Here is a 17,513-nt window from a genome sequence, read left to right as displayed (position 1 = left end):
CTTTGAAACAAATGAGATAAATTATGTAAAATTACTAAATAAATCATTATTAATAATATTTTTTAGATTACAAGTAAAATAAAAATTTAAGTATAAATATTTTTCTTTTTTGTAACAACTGTTAATGATAAGTTACATGGTGTTATCATTATTTTAAAAAATCATATATCTTTATGTATAAATATTATGCATGAATATTTCACTAATGTGAAACTAATAATAATGTTTACAATAAATTTTTTTGATTTGTAATACAAGTGCATAGTAAATTAAAATATACTGTAAACAGATATACGTTAGATATGCGTTAGATATACGTTATAATAGAAACTTGATAGACAAATTAATAAATAAAATATTTGTAAATAAAATAATCTCTTTAATATTACTTTAGACAATACTTTAAAAATACATGATTGTGTTATATAATTACTATTTTAATGAAGTTAATAATCTTACCATACATTAAAAACAGATTATTTTTAATTGTAATAATCAAATTATTTATGTCGTACTTTTTAGGTTACCTGTTACAAACTCACGGAACTCGCAACTCGCAACTTGCTCGTGATGATTTGGCTATACCGGACAGCATTGAGTTGTCACGAATCATGATGATAGTAGATGGTTGTGCTTATCATATATTTCGGTCCTAGAGAAAATTACTCGGATAGCCATTATCGTAAACACCCTACATGTTGATGGACATTGGGCAGTACCACGAAGTAAGGGTGCGGTCCCATGGATTGATATTTTCCGCGTAACGCGTATCGCGTAACCAATGAATTTACATGGTTGACATTTCTGTTGGAACATTCTAAAAGAATGAACGATATGATTGGTTACGCAATACGCGTTACGCGGAAAATACGTGCCATGGGAATTCAGCCTTAGACTAAAGATGCCTTTTCACGCTGACGCTTGACGCTCATTTTCAGCGTCAAAAGACATCACGTGACTAAAAATGACGAATAGGTATCTTTATTTTTAGTCACGTGATGTCTTTTGACGCTGAAAATGAGCGTCAAGCGTCAAAGTGAAAAGGCATCTTAAAGGGCCATCTACAATGGAGAGTCGTAGGCCGTAGCAGTAGTCGTAGAAAATGTCTCCACTTCGTATTGCTTTACTGTTTACAGCCTACAGCAGACATTGAGCCAATTCATTGCGTGCTTACAATGAGCGTTGGGGCATTCGGGATTAGTTTTTGGTCGCCTTTCTTTGATGGCCGGCTTGTATGTTATTGCTACGTCGTTTTTATTCTAGACAGCATTGCCGTAGTTTTATGCCCAGTCTACAATGAGTCGTTGGTCGTTGGTCGTAAGAAATTTAACCAATTATGTTCGGTTATTCTTCTCTAAGATCAACTGTGATTGGTTAAATTTCTTACGACCAACGACCAACGACTCATTGTAGACTGGGCATTAGTGCTGTTACGGCTAAAACACTCCATTGTAGATGGCCCTTAAGACAAGTATATTTTTTCTCATTCTAACTTATTGCACCAGTGCAACAGTGCAGCTAGAAAGAACAGACCAATAGGTTAGCCTTGTAATTGTCAAATTTATTTCAGTAAGGCAACAATAAGACAATTTGTTTGATTATCGGCCAGGAAATAGATATCAGAACTTTTAAAAAAAAAGAGAGAAAAAAACAGAACAAAAAGAAAAAAATGGTCAATACCAAGGATGACGAAACAACCGCGATCACGGAGAATGGACAGAAAACTGTCAAGCAATTGCAAAAGGAGGCTAAGAAACTGGCGAAATTAGAAAAGTTTAAGCAGAAGCAGGAGAAAAAGGAGACCGAGAAGTATGCAAATGTGAAAGAGAAACCGGAGGTAAACGCGTACGAACGTTAAATGTTCCGACTCTAACGAAGAGAACAGCACTAAAAATATCTGCCTTTATCATCCATATGGAGCACATAACCACTCATTCGATAACTTTTATAAATTGCTTTTATATATCTGAGCGCAGATTAGGTATTAAACTCTTCAAAAAAAGACTTTCATGAATCCAACTTGGCCGCTCTAATAATCTACTCTCGCCATGTCTTTTATTCTTGATTAACTTATTTAGAACTGTGAACATTGTCCTTTGCTGAACACTCGGGGACATTCGGACAATTAATTTGCCAATTTGATTACTTCTGTTTAAACTACTCGATTCTCAATACTTAAAGGATTTAGTCCGAATTTGCGAAGAATCTTGCATTAATTGCATGGAAAATTAAATCCCTAAAATGAATTTCCATATGATATAATTTTATCCACAACTTAGTGAATATGTTAAAAACTTTTCTGATTGGCTTAGTAGATACAGTACTTTACATAGAAATATACGAAACTGTGTGTTAATACATCAAAGTGTGCATCAAGTGTTAAATGAGTCGAGAGAACGTACATTTTTAAACTTATAAAAAATTAATTTAAAAAGTTCTGACTTACGTTGTTTCTCAATAAAACGAGCATTTTGGTACATATTATATACAAAAAAAAATTTTTTTAATTAGAAAATTTTAGGTTGGAGAGTAATGTGCTACTTGTAACGCTGTTACCGTTACTGTTACTTATTTTTGGTAACAATTGTTACTTTTTTCTATTTGTAAAGCGTGGCCTACAATACATGAAGTAAGCGTGGAGTAAAGCGTAAGAGTAGGAGGGACGACTTTGCCATAAAATGTTTACGACCCGTCTTGTCTAAAACGGTAAAGCAAGCGTAGAAATACGGCCAATTAGCAATGTCAAAGATAGGAAACAAACTGCTCTGATTGGCTGAGTGTAACAGTGTAAGAGTTAGAGTAAGAGTAGGAAATAAAATTAATTTATTTCGCTTACAGCGTTACACCAGTTCTCTTACGCCAGAAGTGCCGTTCTTACGCCTGCTTAAACCTACTTTTACTTCTTGACAAGAGAAAGTTTTCTACTACTTATTATATATATATATATATATATATATATATATATATATATATATATACACTGGCGCAAAAAAAAATGAGACAAAAATTTTGACCGATTTTTAAACGATCTTCAAAGTAATGCAACTTTGCAAAAAATCATCCAAATTACACGTACTTTTTTTTTAATTGAAGGGCAAAGACTCTACTTTGAAAATCCCTAGGCGAAAGTTTGATTTGTTAAGTGCAAACCTTTTGTATCGCATGAAAAGCAAATATGTTTTTTTTAATTGAAAAAGTAAAAGTTTGTTATCATTTTTCACAAATTTTTCGTTAAAATCTGGCTAATATTAATCTAGATTCTTAAAGTTCACTCTTTTCTAAGCAATTTAAAAAAAAATACATGTCAATACGATGTTTTTTGTTGATTGTACACGAGTTTGAAATTTGCACTGTATTTTAGGGCATTTTAGCGAATAAATACGGTATTTTTTGAATATCATGAATTTTGAGTATTAATATGATATTCCACATTGATTTTATTCGTGTTTAACTCAATCATACCGTCGTCATCAAAGTGACCCGATGTGCACCACGTGGAGAATGACGGTCGGATTTTGTACATCATGTGGTACATCTCTGAAATTCATCAGTAGAAATTTGTACTTACTGATCTGAATATAACGGATAGCTGACGCACCAATTTCACTGAAGTCAACAGAAGATCACATTCCTCTATACTCATAAATCCACACATACACGTAAACATACATATACACATACTCATAAATAAAAAATAAAAGTTCAAATTTTATTTCAAAAAATCAGCCTTTTCAGGGCCATATTGCATGATGTACAAAATCCGACCGTCATTCTCCACGTGGTGCACATCGGGTCACTTTGATGACGGCGGTATGATTGAGTTAAACACGAATAAAATCAATGTGGAATATCATATTAATACTCAAAATTCATGATATTCAAAAAATACCGTATTTATTTGCTAAAATGCCCTAAAATACAGTGCAAATTTCAAACTCGTGTACAATCAACAAAAAACATCGTATTGACATGTATTTTTTTTTAAATTGCTTAGAAAAGAGTGAATTTTAAGAATCTAGATTAATATTAGCCAGATTTTAACGAAAAATTTGTGAAAAATGATAACAAACTTTTACTTTTTTCAATTAAAAAAAACATATTTGCTTTTCATGCGATACAAAAGGTTCGCACTTAACAAATCAAACTTTCGCCTAGGGATTTTCAAAGTAGAGTCTTTGCCCTTTAATTAAAAAAAAAGTACGTGTAATTTGGATGATTTTTCGCAAAGTTGCATTACTTTGAAATTGCCTAAAAATTGGTCAAAATTTTTGTCTCGTTTTTTTGCGCCAGTGTATATTATATTATTTTACTACTTATAGAAAACTATTCTGATTTGTTTCTGTCTTTCTGTCTTTTTATTTATTTTTGTAAATGTCTGAATGTGTCCTGATGTTTATGATGCTTTTTACTTTTTTACATGTTAGATTGCATATGAGTATTAAAAGACCTTCATTATTAGATTGATGTGATATTAATGTGATATTAATGACTCTAAAAATGATTTAAAAAATTCTTTTATTATTCCTTTGTGGTTGCATTTTAGAGTTAGATAGACTCGATCTGTAACGTATAGATTTTTAGTACTAACAATAAATATTAATTTTATTAAAGACAACAAAGTAACAAAAAAGTAACGAATTGTTACTTTTTTAGTAACGAGTAACGGTAACGAGTTTTTTTTTTTTTTTTTTTTTTTTTTTTTTTTTTTTTTTTTTTGTAACGGTAACGTATTACTTTTACGAAGTAACGTCCCCAACCCTGGAAAATTCTGTAAATATAATAACAGAATGTTTTCTTCTAGAATATTATAAGATAATAGATTCTAAGAAAGATATTTAACTTTATACTTTTAATATATTAAAATTCCTATTTATTATTGAGCATTTATATCCTTTCAGATTAAAAATTGTCATATGTGAAAGCTCATTCAATTTATTAATGAGATGCAATTTATATAATTAGTTAGGAGTTCTTTGTTAATAAGAAAGTCAAAATACTGAAAAACTAATGTTACTTTAATCATGTTTATGACTATAATCGAAAATCTGCTAAAGCTACAGTTTACTTTATGTTATAAATGTTTCAAAGCTTTTTTGATTAGTTACTTTGTAAAATTTTTTCTGATTGATCAATAAAATGCTTTGAAGTATTTGTTGCATCAAGTGAACAGCAGTCTAAATTCAATTATAAAACAAATAACTTAAAAGAAATAATAGAGACAAATGCACTGTATACATATAGCTTATTATATATGTACATATAGCTAAGTTGTTGCATATAATTTTCAAAATTAGTTTAATGATTTGATTTAGAAGTTTCTATCAAAACCTTACACTTAAGTATGCAAAACAATGAAAAGATATATGATATATGTCATTTTTATATTTAAGTTAAATTAATGTACATACAGCAGATTTAATATACAACAGTGCTCACTAGTGCAGTCTAATTAAATTAATAATTTGCTATATTATAATGCACAATGGTATATCTTATATTCTTATTGTATACCTATATATGTTTCTATTCATGTTTATGACATTTTTATCGATATTTATTAGTTGTTAAAATTTGACTGTGATAACAGAATTATACATTATAAAATATATTTTATTTTGCCATATTTAAAATAAAATATATTTTTACATAAAAAATTTTCTTAATAAAATAAATATTATATATTATATTACACAAATAAAATTTTAAGTATTTTTTTCTTAACCTTTACAAGATCAAAAGTCACTTTAGTGGCTTACAACTGTTTCAGTCAATTTTATACATTTTTTGGTCTCAATTAACTTAATAATGTTATAATGAATGATCTTTATGTTGGCATTGGCAAGTAGTTAGAGCATGGGGGTAAGAGGAGTAATATTAGTGATTAGTAATATTGTTTTATCGATTTAACACCAATGGAAAAATAATAAGTTATGTTAATATTAAATACTCAATATGTCAATATGTTAAAATTAATTCAATATTGTAGAAAAATGATAAAAAGAAGGAAACTATGGCAATTTTATATACCATTGATACACCACCTGGAGAAAAGAAAAATGTCACATGTCTAATGCCAGATACATACAGTCCACAATACGTAGAAGCTGCATGGTATGCTTGGTGGGAAAAAGAAGGCTTTTTTAAACCAGAATATGGAGTAAGTAAAGCTTAGTTCCACTTTAGTTTAATCAAAGTTTAATTATGTCCAATAGATCAATTTATTTTATGTAAAACAAATTTTTTATTGGACAATGTTAATTAAATTCTAGTTAAACTAAGTTGTGGAAGTGAATCTAAATGGATGAAGCGAATTTAATTTTTAGAGAACCGACTCTTTTTTAGTTATAATACTAGAACATTTTTGTCCTTGTCAGTGAATTGAACTATCAAAAAGATGATATTGAGCCGGCGCCTAATATTAAGCTTCCGGAAAAGACGAAAGTTATTTTTTTGCTATATTTGAACTTTATATTATTATTTATTGTTAAAATAATTGTTTAACGTTATTTACAATAAAAATGTGTTGAAAAATATGTGCAAAAATATAATTATATCGTACTTTGTGAAATATAAGACAGTAAAATGTTATTATGCAAAATAATATTAATTTATTTTTAAATAAATGCACATATTATAATGAAAAAAGTAATTTTAGCTAAACGAATGTTTTTGGTAAATGTAATTATAACTCTAATATTAGGTTTCCAATCTTGGAAACGTTAAATGTATATAATATTATTGAATTAAAAAATTTCTTTACTTTATATATATTATGCTGAGTTTTTAAAAGAAACTTTTTTTAAAGATAGTGAAATAAGTGTAAAGTTTTTTACAATTATTTTTTAAAATATTACTGTTTAAAGATTAATTTCTTATTTTTTAAATAAAAAGATATAAAAAAATAATAGGTTTGTTTAAAATCTGTACGATATACAGTAACTATAAATCCAGACCTCCTAGATCTTTTGGATCAACTGATTAAAATTAAAAACTCAAACATTATTTTAATCAGAATATTTGTAACTATCCACTTTTTATTTTGTCCTGTAAATAAATAAATGACTTGTTTTAAAAAATTTGGTTTTCGTTTATTTTTGTTTTTAAGTTCAAGAAGATAAAATTTACGAGTACGGAAAGTAGACGCACGAAACTGAAGGCAAGGACAATATTCAAACCGCACGGGTTGCACTTGTTTTTTTTTTTTTTTTTTTTTTGTTACAAGTGTGTGAAAAATCATTACGTTCATTTTTTTTACGGAGAAAAATTCAGTTAAGCCAAGATTTATTTTGCAATAGCGACAAAGCATCGGTAATTCTGCGAGAATTCGTACACGTTACCGCAAACGTGCTATAAGATGGCGTGCATGCAAGTGTAATAACGAAAACAAGTGTGCAAAAGATAAGCTAAAGGTGCGGAAAAGTAATACGGTAATAGGCGATTTTTGGCGATCGTTTGGTACATGTACCAAAGTGTACCAATATGTACCAAAGCGTTTTCGAGTGTTTGGTACTTTTTGGTTAAGGCGTGGCTAACCATTTTGGTACATTTGTGGTTGATACCAGCTATACCTTGCAACGAAGTAAGGTAGTTTTTTCCAAATCTGCGGTATGAGAAAAGAGAAAAGAACCAGTCCGTTTTAGCGTTCATAGTGGTACATGATAGTGGTACATCGTACCAAGATAAGCTCCACCCCTACCAATATCAACCTTGGTACATGTACCAAACGATCGCCAAAAATTGCCTAATGTGACAAAAGAGGTCAAGCATCTTGGCCTCCGCCGAGAGTTCTCGGCAGATGCATTGTTGTAATCCTCCTGTCATTCGTACCACGCCGCGCCTTTATTTTCGCGTCCCGCAAAATCTACGCCATGGTCACGCTTGCGTCAGTATATTCTCACATTCGACCAAAGAGTAAAGAATCACAGGAGGAAACGATAGTGGTAGTACGATTTACTGGGAACGGATGTGCTATATAAAAATCGAACAGCCATCTTCAAGCTTACCTTTTGTGACATGCGCATCAACATGTTTTCTATAGTATGCTTTCATGTGTTGTATGCGTGTGTATGTATGTGTATGATATGTACATGTATGCGTGAGGGGCCATCTTTAGGCTGATCTTTTATATATAGGACATCCGTCGCTCTCTATCTGAAACTAAATGCGTTTTCCTGTGATTCTTTACTTTTTGCATCCGATTCGTCGTCCGGGAGCATCTCGCGGACAGCAACGAATCTTACGACCGCGACACGTACGCCGAAACGATTCCGCTTGTCAAATTGTTATACCGCAACTAGTTCTTTGTTTCCGTATCAATTCGTAAACGTAAATATATAGTCAATCTTTCCGTCGTAAATTATAATAAATTCACATTAATTGTATGAATACGATAGTCAGGTTGTTTCAAACTCAATTTCTTTATTTTTCTCTTTTATTTTTTACTTTATTTTTTGATATACCCTGTATATTAAATTTTTATTCTAGAGAAAAGATATACTAGAAGAAAATCCAAATGGGAAATTTACAATGGTAATTCCACCGCCTAATGTAACTGGTTTCTTACATCTTGGACATGCTCTGACTAATGCTGTAGAAGATGCTATTACCAGATGGTATAAATGTTATATAAATTAGAATATAATTTAATTTTTTTTTAGAAAGATGGGACTGCAGCCTTAAACTTATACAGGGTGTTTGGTAAAGATTTATGCAATTTTTATAAGCAGGTAGAGCGCATTAAGCTGAACATAAAATCCTCATCGTTTTTCCATTTTCACAATAGTTAACGAGTTATAGACTTGTAAAATTTTCTGTATTAGCCCGGCCTACCGGCAAATGCAAGCACGCCGAGCGCCCGACCGCGGCGGCCGCCCCTCCCTAGCGCTTGAACCTTGAGATTGCTAGGCGCGCGGAGGGAGTTGTTACAACAAGCGGCAATGGCTACGCACAATGTGTACGTGTACATACATGTGTACAAAAAAATATCAGTTCTAATGCTTAAAGAAGCAATTACTAAATTTATTTTTTTTAAATAAATAATGATTATTTTTAATAAAACATTTTTTTTGGTGGTAGTCTTAAATGTCGTAAACTATCATAAATTTTAAAAGAAGCTATTATCATGTGCTCAAAAACAAATTTATCCTTCTTTAAACATTAGAAAATTTTATCGATTAAAATGGAAATAACAACCAAATAAAATGTTTCAACTTTATATTCTTAATTTGTTTCAACTTTATATTCTTAATTAAAAATTAAATAACGAGGATATTTAGATTTTTAATAAAATTAATCCTTGTGATAGACTTATAATACACGGAAAAAACTTTGTGGTAAAAATTACTATGGTAAGTAGTAAACGCGTGCTAAGGAGAAATTATGAAAATTTTTATTATGTTCTTCATCAAATTACGATAATATTTACACTACTTATATGATATAATTCTCTGAAATTTCTTCTTACAGTTCGTGGTTACTATCATAAATAATAAATCATACATAATTTTACTATAAAATTTTCTCCGTGTAGATTTACGAATATATGAATTTATTAAATGTTTGAAAACTTATAAACAATATTTATTTAATTCAAGAAAATTTTAGTATGTAATGTGTGTGTATTTGGTGTGCGTGTGTGTGTGTGTGTGTGTGTGTGTGTGTGTGTGTGTGGTGTATGTACGTACATACGCGAGAAAAGAATAATCACTTTGTGACAGGAAAATGAATAATCATTCCTTAGTTCATATATTCGTAAATCTACACGGAGAAAATTTTATAGTAAAATTATGTATGATTTATTATTTATGATAGTAACCACGAACTGTAAGAAGAAATTTCAGAGAATTATATCATATAAGTAGTGTAAATATTATCGTAATTTGATGAAGAACATAATAAAAATTTTCATAATTTCTCCTTAGCACGCGTTTACTACTTACCATAGTAATTTTTACCACAAAGTTTTTTCCGTGTATTATAAGTCTATCACAAGGATTAATTTTATTAAAAATCTAAATATCCTCGTTATTTAATTTTTAATTAAGAATATAAAGTTGAAACAAATTAAGAATATAAAGTTGAAACATTTTATTTGGTTGTTATTTCCATTTTAATCGATAAAATTTTCTAATGTTTAAAGAAGGATAAATTTGTTTTTGAGCACATGATAATAGCTTCTTTTAAAATTTATGATAGTTTACGACATTTAAGACTACCACCAAAAAAAATGTTTTATTAAAAATAATCATTATTTATTTAAAAAAAATAAATTTAGTAATTGCTTCTTTAAGCATTAGAACTGATATTTTTTTGTACACATGTATGTACACGTACACATTGTGCGTAGCCATTGCCGCTTGTTGTAACAACTCCCTCCGCGCGCCTAGCAATCTCAAGGTTCAAGCGCTAGGGAGGGGCGGCCGCCGCGGTCGGGCGCTCGGCGTGCTTGCATTTGCCGGTAGGCCGGGCTAATACAGAAAATTTTACAAGTCTATAACTCGTTAACTATTGTGAAAATGGAAAAACGATGAGGATTTTATGTTCAGCTTAATGCGCTCTACCTGCTTATAAAAATTGCATAAATCTTTACCAAACACCCTGTATTTTTCACCATTCGATTATAATTGATTTAGGAATCGCATGAAGGGTCGTACAACACTCTGGAATCCAGGTTGTGATCATGCAGGCATTGCTACCCAAGTAGTTGTAGAAAAAAAGCTATGGAAGGAAGAAAAGAAAACTCGTCATGATATTGGCAGGGAAGAATTTATTAAAAAAATATGGCAGTGGAAGTATGAGTAAGTATAAAATTACGAACATGATATTAATATGTTAGCGACTAGTATTGTATAGTTTATAATATTATCTTCTTACATGTTTTTTTTTAATAAGAATCAGTAAATTCAGAATATAAGAATGTTAATAAAATCTATGTGGTTTAAGTACATTTAATAAGAACTGGAAATGAAAATGTATATAGACTTGATCATTAAAATATAGCACTAAATATATAGTGCTTTTTATAACAAAAAAAAGACATTGGAGAAAATAAAAAATATTAGCAGATTCTTTATTTACAAAATATTTTTCTGTATAAAATTAGTTTAAAAATTAATTTTTAATTCGATAACAGAATGTTTACTACTAGGAAAACTAGAAAAACCTAAAATTCTCAAGAAATTGATTTTTTATGAAAATTATAACTTTACGAGATTGTATTGGTTTTTTATTTTAAAACTTTATATTTTAATTTTGTTATAAAATTGATAATTGATTTTGTAAATAATTTTTTCTTGATGGTGCGAAATCTATTAATAAAGTATATATAAATATAGTATACACATTTACGTATATTCTCGTGTAACTCACACATTTTAATAAAAAAATTAAGAACAGTACATTGTTATAAATTGGTGTTATCTGTTTAATTCAAATTCTGGATTTACAGTAAGCTAGATCTATGTGTTACGAATAGACACTATTCTTAGTTTATTTTGTTTTACATTATTTCTTTTTTCTTTTTTCTTTAATATTCAAAACTTACGTGGTTCTTCTTTGTAATTGTAATGATTAAAGAACATTAAAAAGCATAATAAAGTAAATTTATTGGAAAGCTGTAATACAAAATTTTCTAATCTTAATTTGGAACTTTAAATAAAATTCTGCAAAATCTGATAATTGTTTGAGATTTCTTTAAAACCAAATTGGAGTAAATGGTAAATAAGACAATGCGGCCTATAAAAAGTTATGTAATTTGTACCATGAAAAAGACTTAATATAATGTATAATAATATTTAACCAGAAAACCTATTTGAAATACTTTTTTTTAGAAAAGGTGATCGAATTTATTCACAATTAAGGAAAATCGGCGGTTCTTTTGATTGGAACCGTGTTTGTTTTACAATGGATCCTAAGTTATGTAAAGCTGTAACAGAGGCATTTATACGCTTACACGATGAAGGTATTATTTATCGCAGCAATCGTTTAGTTAATTGGTCATGCGCTTTAAAAAGTGCGATATCAGATATTGAAGTGAGTACCATGCAGATGGTAGATATTTCTTTAACAAATACTTAGTGTAACTAAAATAAGAAGACAAACTTTGGGAATAAGCTTTCCATACCAAAACATGGGAAAGAAATTTACATCAACATATTGGCAAACCCTATTACTAAGATGCAATTCAAACAAATATTTATTAATACAAAATAAAAAATTTATATTAATATTATTTTTAGTTTTTAATTGTCACTAATGTTTAAATTGATAGATGAGAGTTAGACGAAGATTCAAGAACGTTGGGAATTCTAGATTCGAATCCTAGCTAGAATATTATTTTTCGCAATAAATTACTTACAGTTTTTCGGAAAAGGATCTTACAGATGTTTGTTAGCATCGCAAATTTTTGTTTGTTAATTTGTAAAATTTTTTGTTAATTTGTGAAATTACATATTCTGGGATTATGCAGTGGTATTTCAAGATCGACAAAAATATAATGCACAGTTTATATGAATTGGAGATAATAAAAATTACACAAAATATTTGATACCAAAATCTGCTATAGATGATATAGACGATATCATTCTTATGTTAGACAAAAATCGAACAATCGCTCCAATTGTAAATAATGAATTATACTAGTAACAGTATTAGCGAATATATGTTAATATGAATTTTTTTTCATGCTTAAGGAGCTTATTTCAGATACACACTATACACATTTTACGAAATTAATTTGGAAATGTTTATAAAAAAATGTGTTTGTTGCAAAAAGGTTGATAAAGTGGAATTGAATGGACGGACTCTGTTTTTTATACCTGGTTACGAAAAGAAGGTAGAATTTGGCGTTTTGGTGTCTTTTGCTTATAAGCTCTTTGATTCCGAAGAGAAAATAATTGTAGCGACTACTCGCATTGAAACCATGTTGGGAGATACCGCTATCGCGGTGCATCCAAAAGACAGTAGATACGTGCGATATATTGGAAAATATGTGAGACATCCGTTTTGTGATAGGCGTATACCCATTATAGCAGACGAGTTTGTCGACATGGAATTTGGCACTGGTACGCAAATAATTCAATAAATCAATAAGAATATTGAAAGCATAACTATCTTGAAAATAATATTGCGATTAAGAATAAAAAAGTTAAGGATAAACTGAATGATTCAGGTGCTGTAAAGATTACGCCTGCTCATGATCCGAATGATTATGAAGTTGGAAAAAGGCACAATCTGCCATTCATCAATATTTTTGACGATGATGGAAACATCATTGGGAACTATGGAGAATTTACGGTATCATATTTTTGTTTGTGTAGATATAATGATATAATGTAAAGAATTTTTTTCGGGAAATTGTATCATATTTCTGGTAGAAAAATTTGAATATAAAAAAAATTGAATATTTTTATGAAATTTTGATAACATTTTAAATTTTGTGTTTACTTTGAGATTATCCAGTTGATTTTATTAAAATTCTAACAAAAATTTATTCATTTTAATTTTAAAGTCATTAATTTATTATTATAAAACATGCTCTTTTTGTTGAAATTTTATGAAAATTTATTTCAATAAAATATCATAGTGTAACTGGTTTTTTATTGCATTTTCAATATATTTTTTAATTTTTTTTATTTAATAGTATTAGTAAATTTTTATTGAAATTTTATTAACATTTTTATTAAAGGAGCATGCAAGTATCAAGTAAAAATTCAAATCAAAATTTTACTTTGAAACTTTTATCAGTGATTCTACTGTTGTTTTGGTTCACAAAAGTAAAAGAACCGAGATGTTATCACTTTCAGGGAAAGAGAAAATATTTAGATCGATTACGATGCAAATGGATATGATGTTGAGATCAATTTTGACAGTGATTTGACTCGTAAGCTAACAAATAAATTATTTTTATTCACGCGTTTTGGCAAAAATCTTTTTGAATTTATTTTTGATACATAGAGTATACAGTCGCTCATACTTTTGTTTCTATTGTCCACTTCTCATTAATTGCCCCAATACCAAGCAATGTAAACCCCAATCTGAAAATGTTGATGCAAAACCGCCATTTTCTCTTTCCCTGAAACTGATAATATCTTGGTTCTTTCACTTTTGTGAACCAAAACAACAGTCAAATGACTGATAAAAATTTAAAATAAAACTTGGTTTGAATTTTCATTCGATACTTGTGGTTTTTTTTTATTATTAAAATGTTATCTGTTTTTTATTATACGCATAAAATAATCTCAGCGAAATACAATTAAAATTTTGTTGCGTATTTATTGAAATTTTAAATTTATTGAAACGTTAAGCTTATCGAAATTACTGTTTTTCTTTAAGGGTTAAATACTGAAGGAAAAATACATATGAATAAATAAATCTTAATTACAGGGAATGAAACGATTTGATGCTAGAGTGGCCATCATTAAAGAGATGATGAAAAGAAACTTATTAATTGGTATTAAAGACAATCCAATGGTAATACCTATATGTAGTCGATCGAAAGATGTTGTAGAACCTCTTGTAAAACCACAATGGTAAGCAATTGCTATGTTTGACAAATTTTTTTTCAAAAGAATTATTTTGTCTTATTCATTTTTTTAGGTATGTTAAGTGTGATGAGATGGCTGCTCAAGCTAGGAAGGCAGTGAGCACAGGTGCGCTGAAAATAATTCCAGAACAATTTAAGAAAACTTGGTATATTTGGATGGACAGTATCAGAGATTGGTGTATCTCACGTCAACTTTGGTGGGGTCATCGCATTCCTGCCTATGCAATTAAGTCTACTCTCTCTAACGTAAACACAAAAAAGGTAATTTTCAAAAAATAAATAAAAATCATAACTTTTTGTGGTTTTCAAGTGGTTTTTAAGAATATATTATCCTGTAAAGTAAATTAAAATTGAAGATGGGTTAACACTTATATTTTAAATATTTTATATACATATGAAAAAGTTAAGACACCTCTTTATTTTTATAATATCTTTCATGGTTTATTTTATTTATTATTAAAAATTAAATTATTTTTTAAAACAAAATAAAAATCTTAATTATGTTTTTATGTTATAAGTACTCCTTGAAGTATTAAAAATAATTTATTATTTTAAAAAATTTTAATTTTTTTGATATTTTGAAAATATATGTAATACATTTTTAAGTAGACATAATTTCATGCATGAGTCAAAAATGGTATTATATAGATAGACGAATACTGGGTGAGTGCGCATTCTGAAACTGAGGCTAAAGAAAAAGCAGCTAAAAAATTGGGCATTAACGTAAGCGATATTACTGCAGAGCAAGATCCCGATGTATTAGATACTTGGTTCTCTTCTGCTCTTTTTCCATTCTCCATTTTTGGATGGCCAGACGAAGTATGTATATCATAATATATTTAACGAATATAGTGGCTGGAAAATTTTTGAAAAATTTTTTTTCTTATTTTCTGCATTCTGTTAAAATATCAAAAGGTATTATTATTTGTTTCTAACAGTTAGAGAAGAAAAAAGACTTATCCTTATCATTGAGGTTAATACTCTTTGTAAAGAACATTCTTTAAACATATTTTTCTTAAAACAAAGTTTTCAAAATCAATGGTTATATGTCAAAAACTATTCGATGGACTTGATTAAAATTTTTACAGCATTTTTTTGTTACTTTGTTCTCTACATAAAATTTTTTAATAGTTTTTTATTGTTTTTTATTATATATAAAAATATTGCCACATTTTAGGTAAAAAACGCATTTTTTTAAACAATCATTATTTTCTTAAAAATGCATAAAAAAGCCTTACGTGGAAGACAATATTTAAGAGTTTCCTTTTTAAAATTCTTGAAGCATTTTAACTTTTAGAATATTTTGTGAAATGTAACGAAAACCATCTTATAATTGCAAAATTTCGCTACAGGAGGAGCCTTAATGATTAGCAAAAGCAAAAACTATAGAACTATTGAAAGTACTGACACTATATAATTATTTTTTAAAAATTAATAATACGTTATGCTATTTTTACAGACACGTTTTAAAACGCATAATTCGAACAGATAGCTGCTATTATTCATAATCTGCATAAAAATATTTTTTTAATATAAATAAAAAATATATTATATGTGATGAAAGAAACTTTTTATTTGCTTCATTACTTTTTTTTAATTTCTTAATTTTTTAACAAACTATTTTTAGTCCTTTCAAACTATCTCCCGAATCAAAAACGTTAATCTTATAGAATAAAAGTAAGGAATGTAGCTTCTATATCAGAATATGTTTTTCAGACTCCTGAACTCAAGGCATTTTATCCCGGTACGCTCTTAGAAACTGGACATGATATTCTCTTCTTTTGGGTTGCCAGGATGGTCTTTATGGGCCAGAAATTGTTAGGGCAATTACCTTTCAAGTATGTCACAAATGCATTTAATTTTCATATATCTATATGTGTAAGAAATTAAATATGCAAGCTTTTTGATAACAAATGAGAAGAATTTAAAGTGATTTTAAATGCTAAAATAAGACAAAATTATAATAAAATTGCACTTAAAGTTTCATTTTTTAAATATAAATGTTTAAAAATTTAATAAAAAGTGCTTGAAGCACACAATATTTAACTATTTATAATTAAAAGATGAAGTTTTAATCACGATTTTGTGATTCTTGTTTTTTGTATTATTTTATCGTATAGATTTACTCCTTAAATTTTCTCCCACCTGTTGCCGAATATCCTGTATATCTTATTGTGTAAAAGAATTAAAATATTTCTCTGGTAGGGAAGTGTATTTACATGCGATGGTGAGAGACGCACATGGAAGAAAAATGAGTAAATCTTTGGGAAATGTGATAGATCCTATGGATGTGATTAAAGGAATCTCTTTAGAAGTATGTATTAGCAATTTGGTATTATTTGTACATTTCATAAAATAATTTTCAATCAAATCGAAATTATATTTATTCAGGATCTTCATAAACAATTGTTAGACTCAAATCTGGACCCGAAAGAGTTGGAACAAGCTCGAGAAGGTCAAAAGCGCGATTATCCGCAAGGCATTCCTGAATGTGGGACGGATGCTTTGCGATTCGCACTTTGCGCTTATACCTCTCAAGGACGAGATATAAATCTCGATATACTCCGCGTGCAAGGATACAGATTCTTTTGCAACAAGATATGGAATGCTACAAAATTTGCACTTACCTATCTCGGATCTCAATTTAAATGCGACACAAATGATACGGTAAATTTAATTTAATATTTCAGTGTGTAATACACAAAAAATCGGAAGTTAACATTTTTTTAGTATTTATTTTTTATCCTTGAAAATAATGTGGATTTTCATGTAATTTTATTGTATACTCAGGGAAATTTGTAAAAATTTAGTTTTTATTAAAATTTTCTTTGTTTATTTTTTTCTTGATAATGCAAAATTGATTGCAATAAACATGACATGTACATTCATGTCTATTCTCATGTGACTCGCGAGTTTTTATTTAAAAAATGAGTAATAAAATATTAGCAAATATAATATAATAAACAGGTCA

The 17,513-nt window shown here is 28.8% G+C and overlaps 1 protein-coding gene across 3 annotated transcripts in view; it reads left to right on the top strand.

The window, feature by feature from the left end:
* The first annotated feature begins 1,479 nt into the window (after positions 1 to 1,479).
* The window catches only part of LOC105835270 (valine--tRNA ligase), a 40,303-nt gene continuing 24,269 nt past the window's right edge, over positions 1,480 to 17,513 (top strand). For all 3 annotated transcript variants that reach the window (XM_036284770.1, XM_036284769.1, XM_036284768.1), the window contains exons 1-13: positions 1,480 to 1,837; positions 5,987 to 6,157; positions 8,485 to 8,612; positions 10,632 to 10,796; positions 11,829 to 12,030; positions 12,773 to 13,061; positions 13,169 to 13,293; positions 14,383 to 14,528; positions 14,596 to 14,803; positions 15,191 to 15,361; positions 16,259 to 16,380; positions 16,748 to 16,856; positions 16,934 to 17,209. In XM_036284770.1, coding sequence (XP_036140663.1) covers positions 1,670 to 1,837; positions 5,987 to 6,157; positions 8,485 to 8,612; positions 10,632 to 10,796; positions 11,829 to 12,030; positions 12,773 to 13,061; positions 13,169 to 13,293; positions 14,383 to 14,528; positions 14,596 to 14,803; positions 15,191 to 15,361; positions 16,259 to 16,380; positions 16,748 to 16,856; positions 16,934 to 17,209 — 2,280 coding nt within the window. In that variant the 5' untranslated portion in view covers positions 1,480 to 1,669. The remainder of the gene's footprint in view (positions 1,838 to 5,986; positions 6,158 to 8,484; positions 8,613 to 10,631; positions 10,797 to 11,828; positions 12,031 to 12,772; positions 13,062 to 13,168; positions 13,294 to 14,382; positions 14,529 to 14,595; positions 14,804 to 15,190; positions 15,362 to 16,258; positions 16,381 to 16,747; positions 16,857 to 16,933; positions 17,210 to 17,513) is intronic.

Source organism: Monomorium pharaonis, chromosome 3 (genome assembly GCF_013373865.1).
Source record: "Monomorium pharaonis isolate MP-MQ-018 chromosome 3, ASM1337386v2, whole genome shotgun sequence".
NCBI lineage: Eukaryota > Metazoa > Arthropoda > Insecta > Hymenoptera > Formicidae > Monomorium > Monomorium pharaonis.
This window is presented reverse-complemented; position numbering and strand designations above follow the sequence as displayed.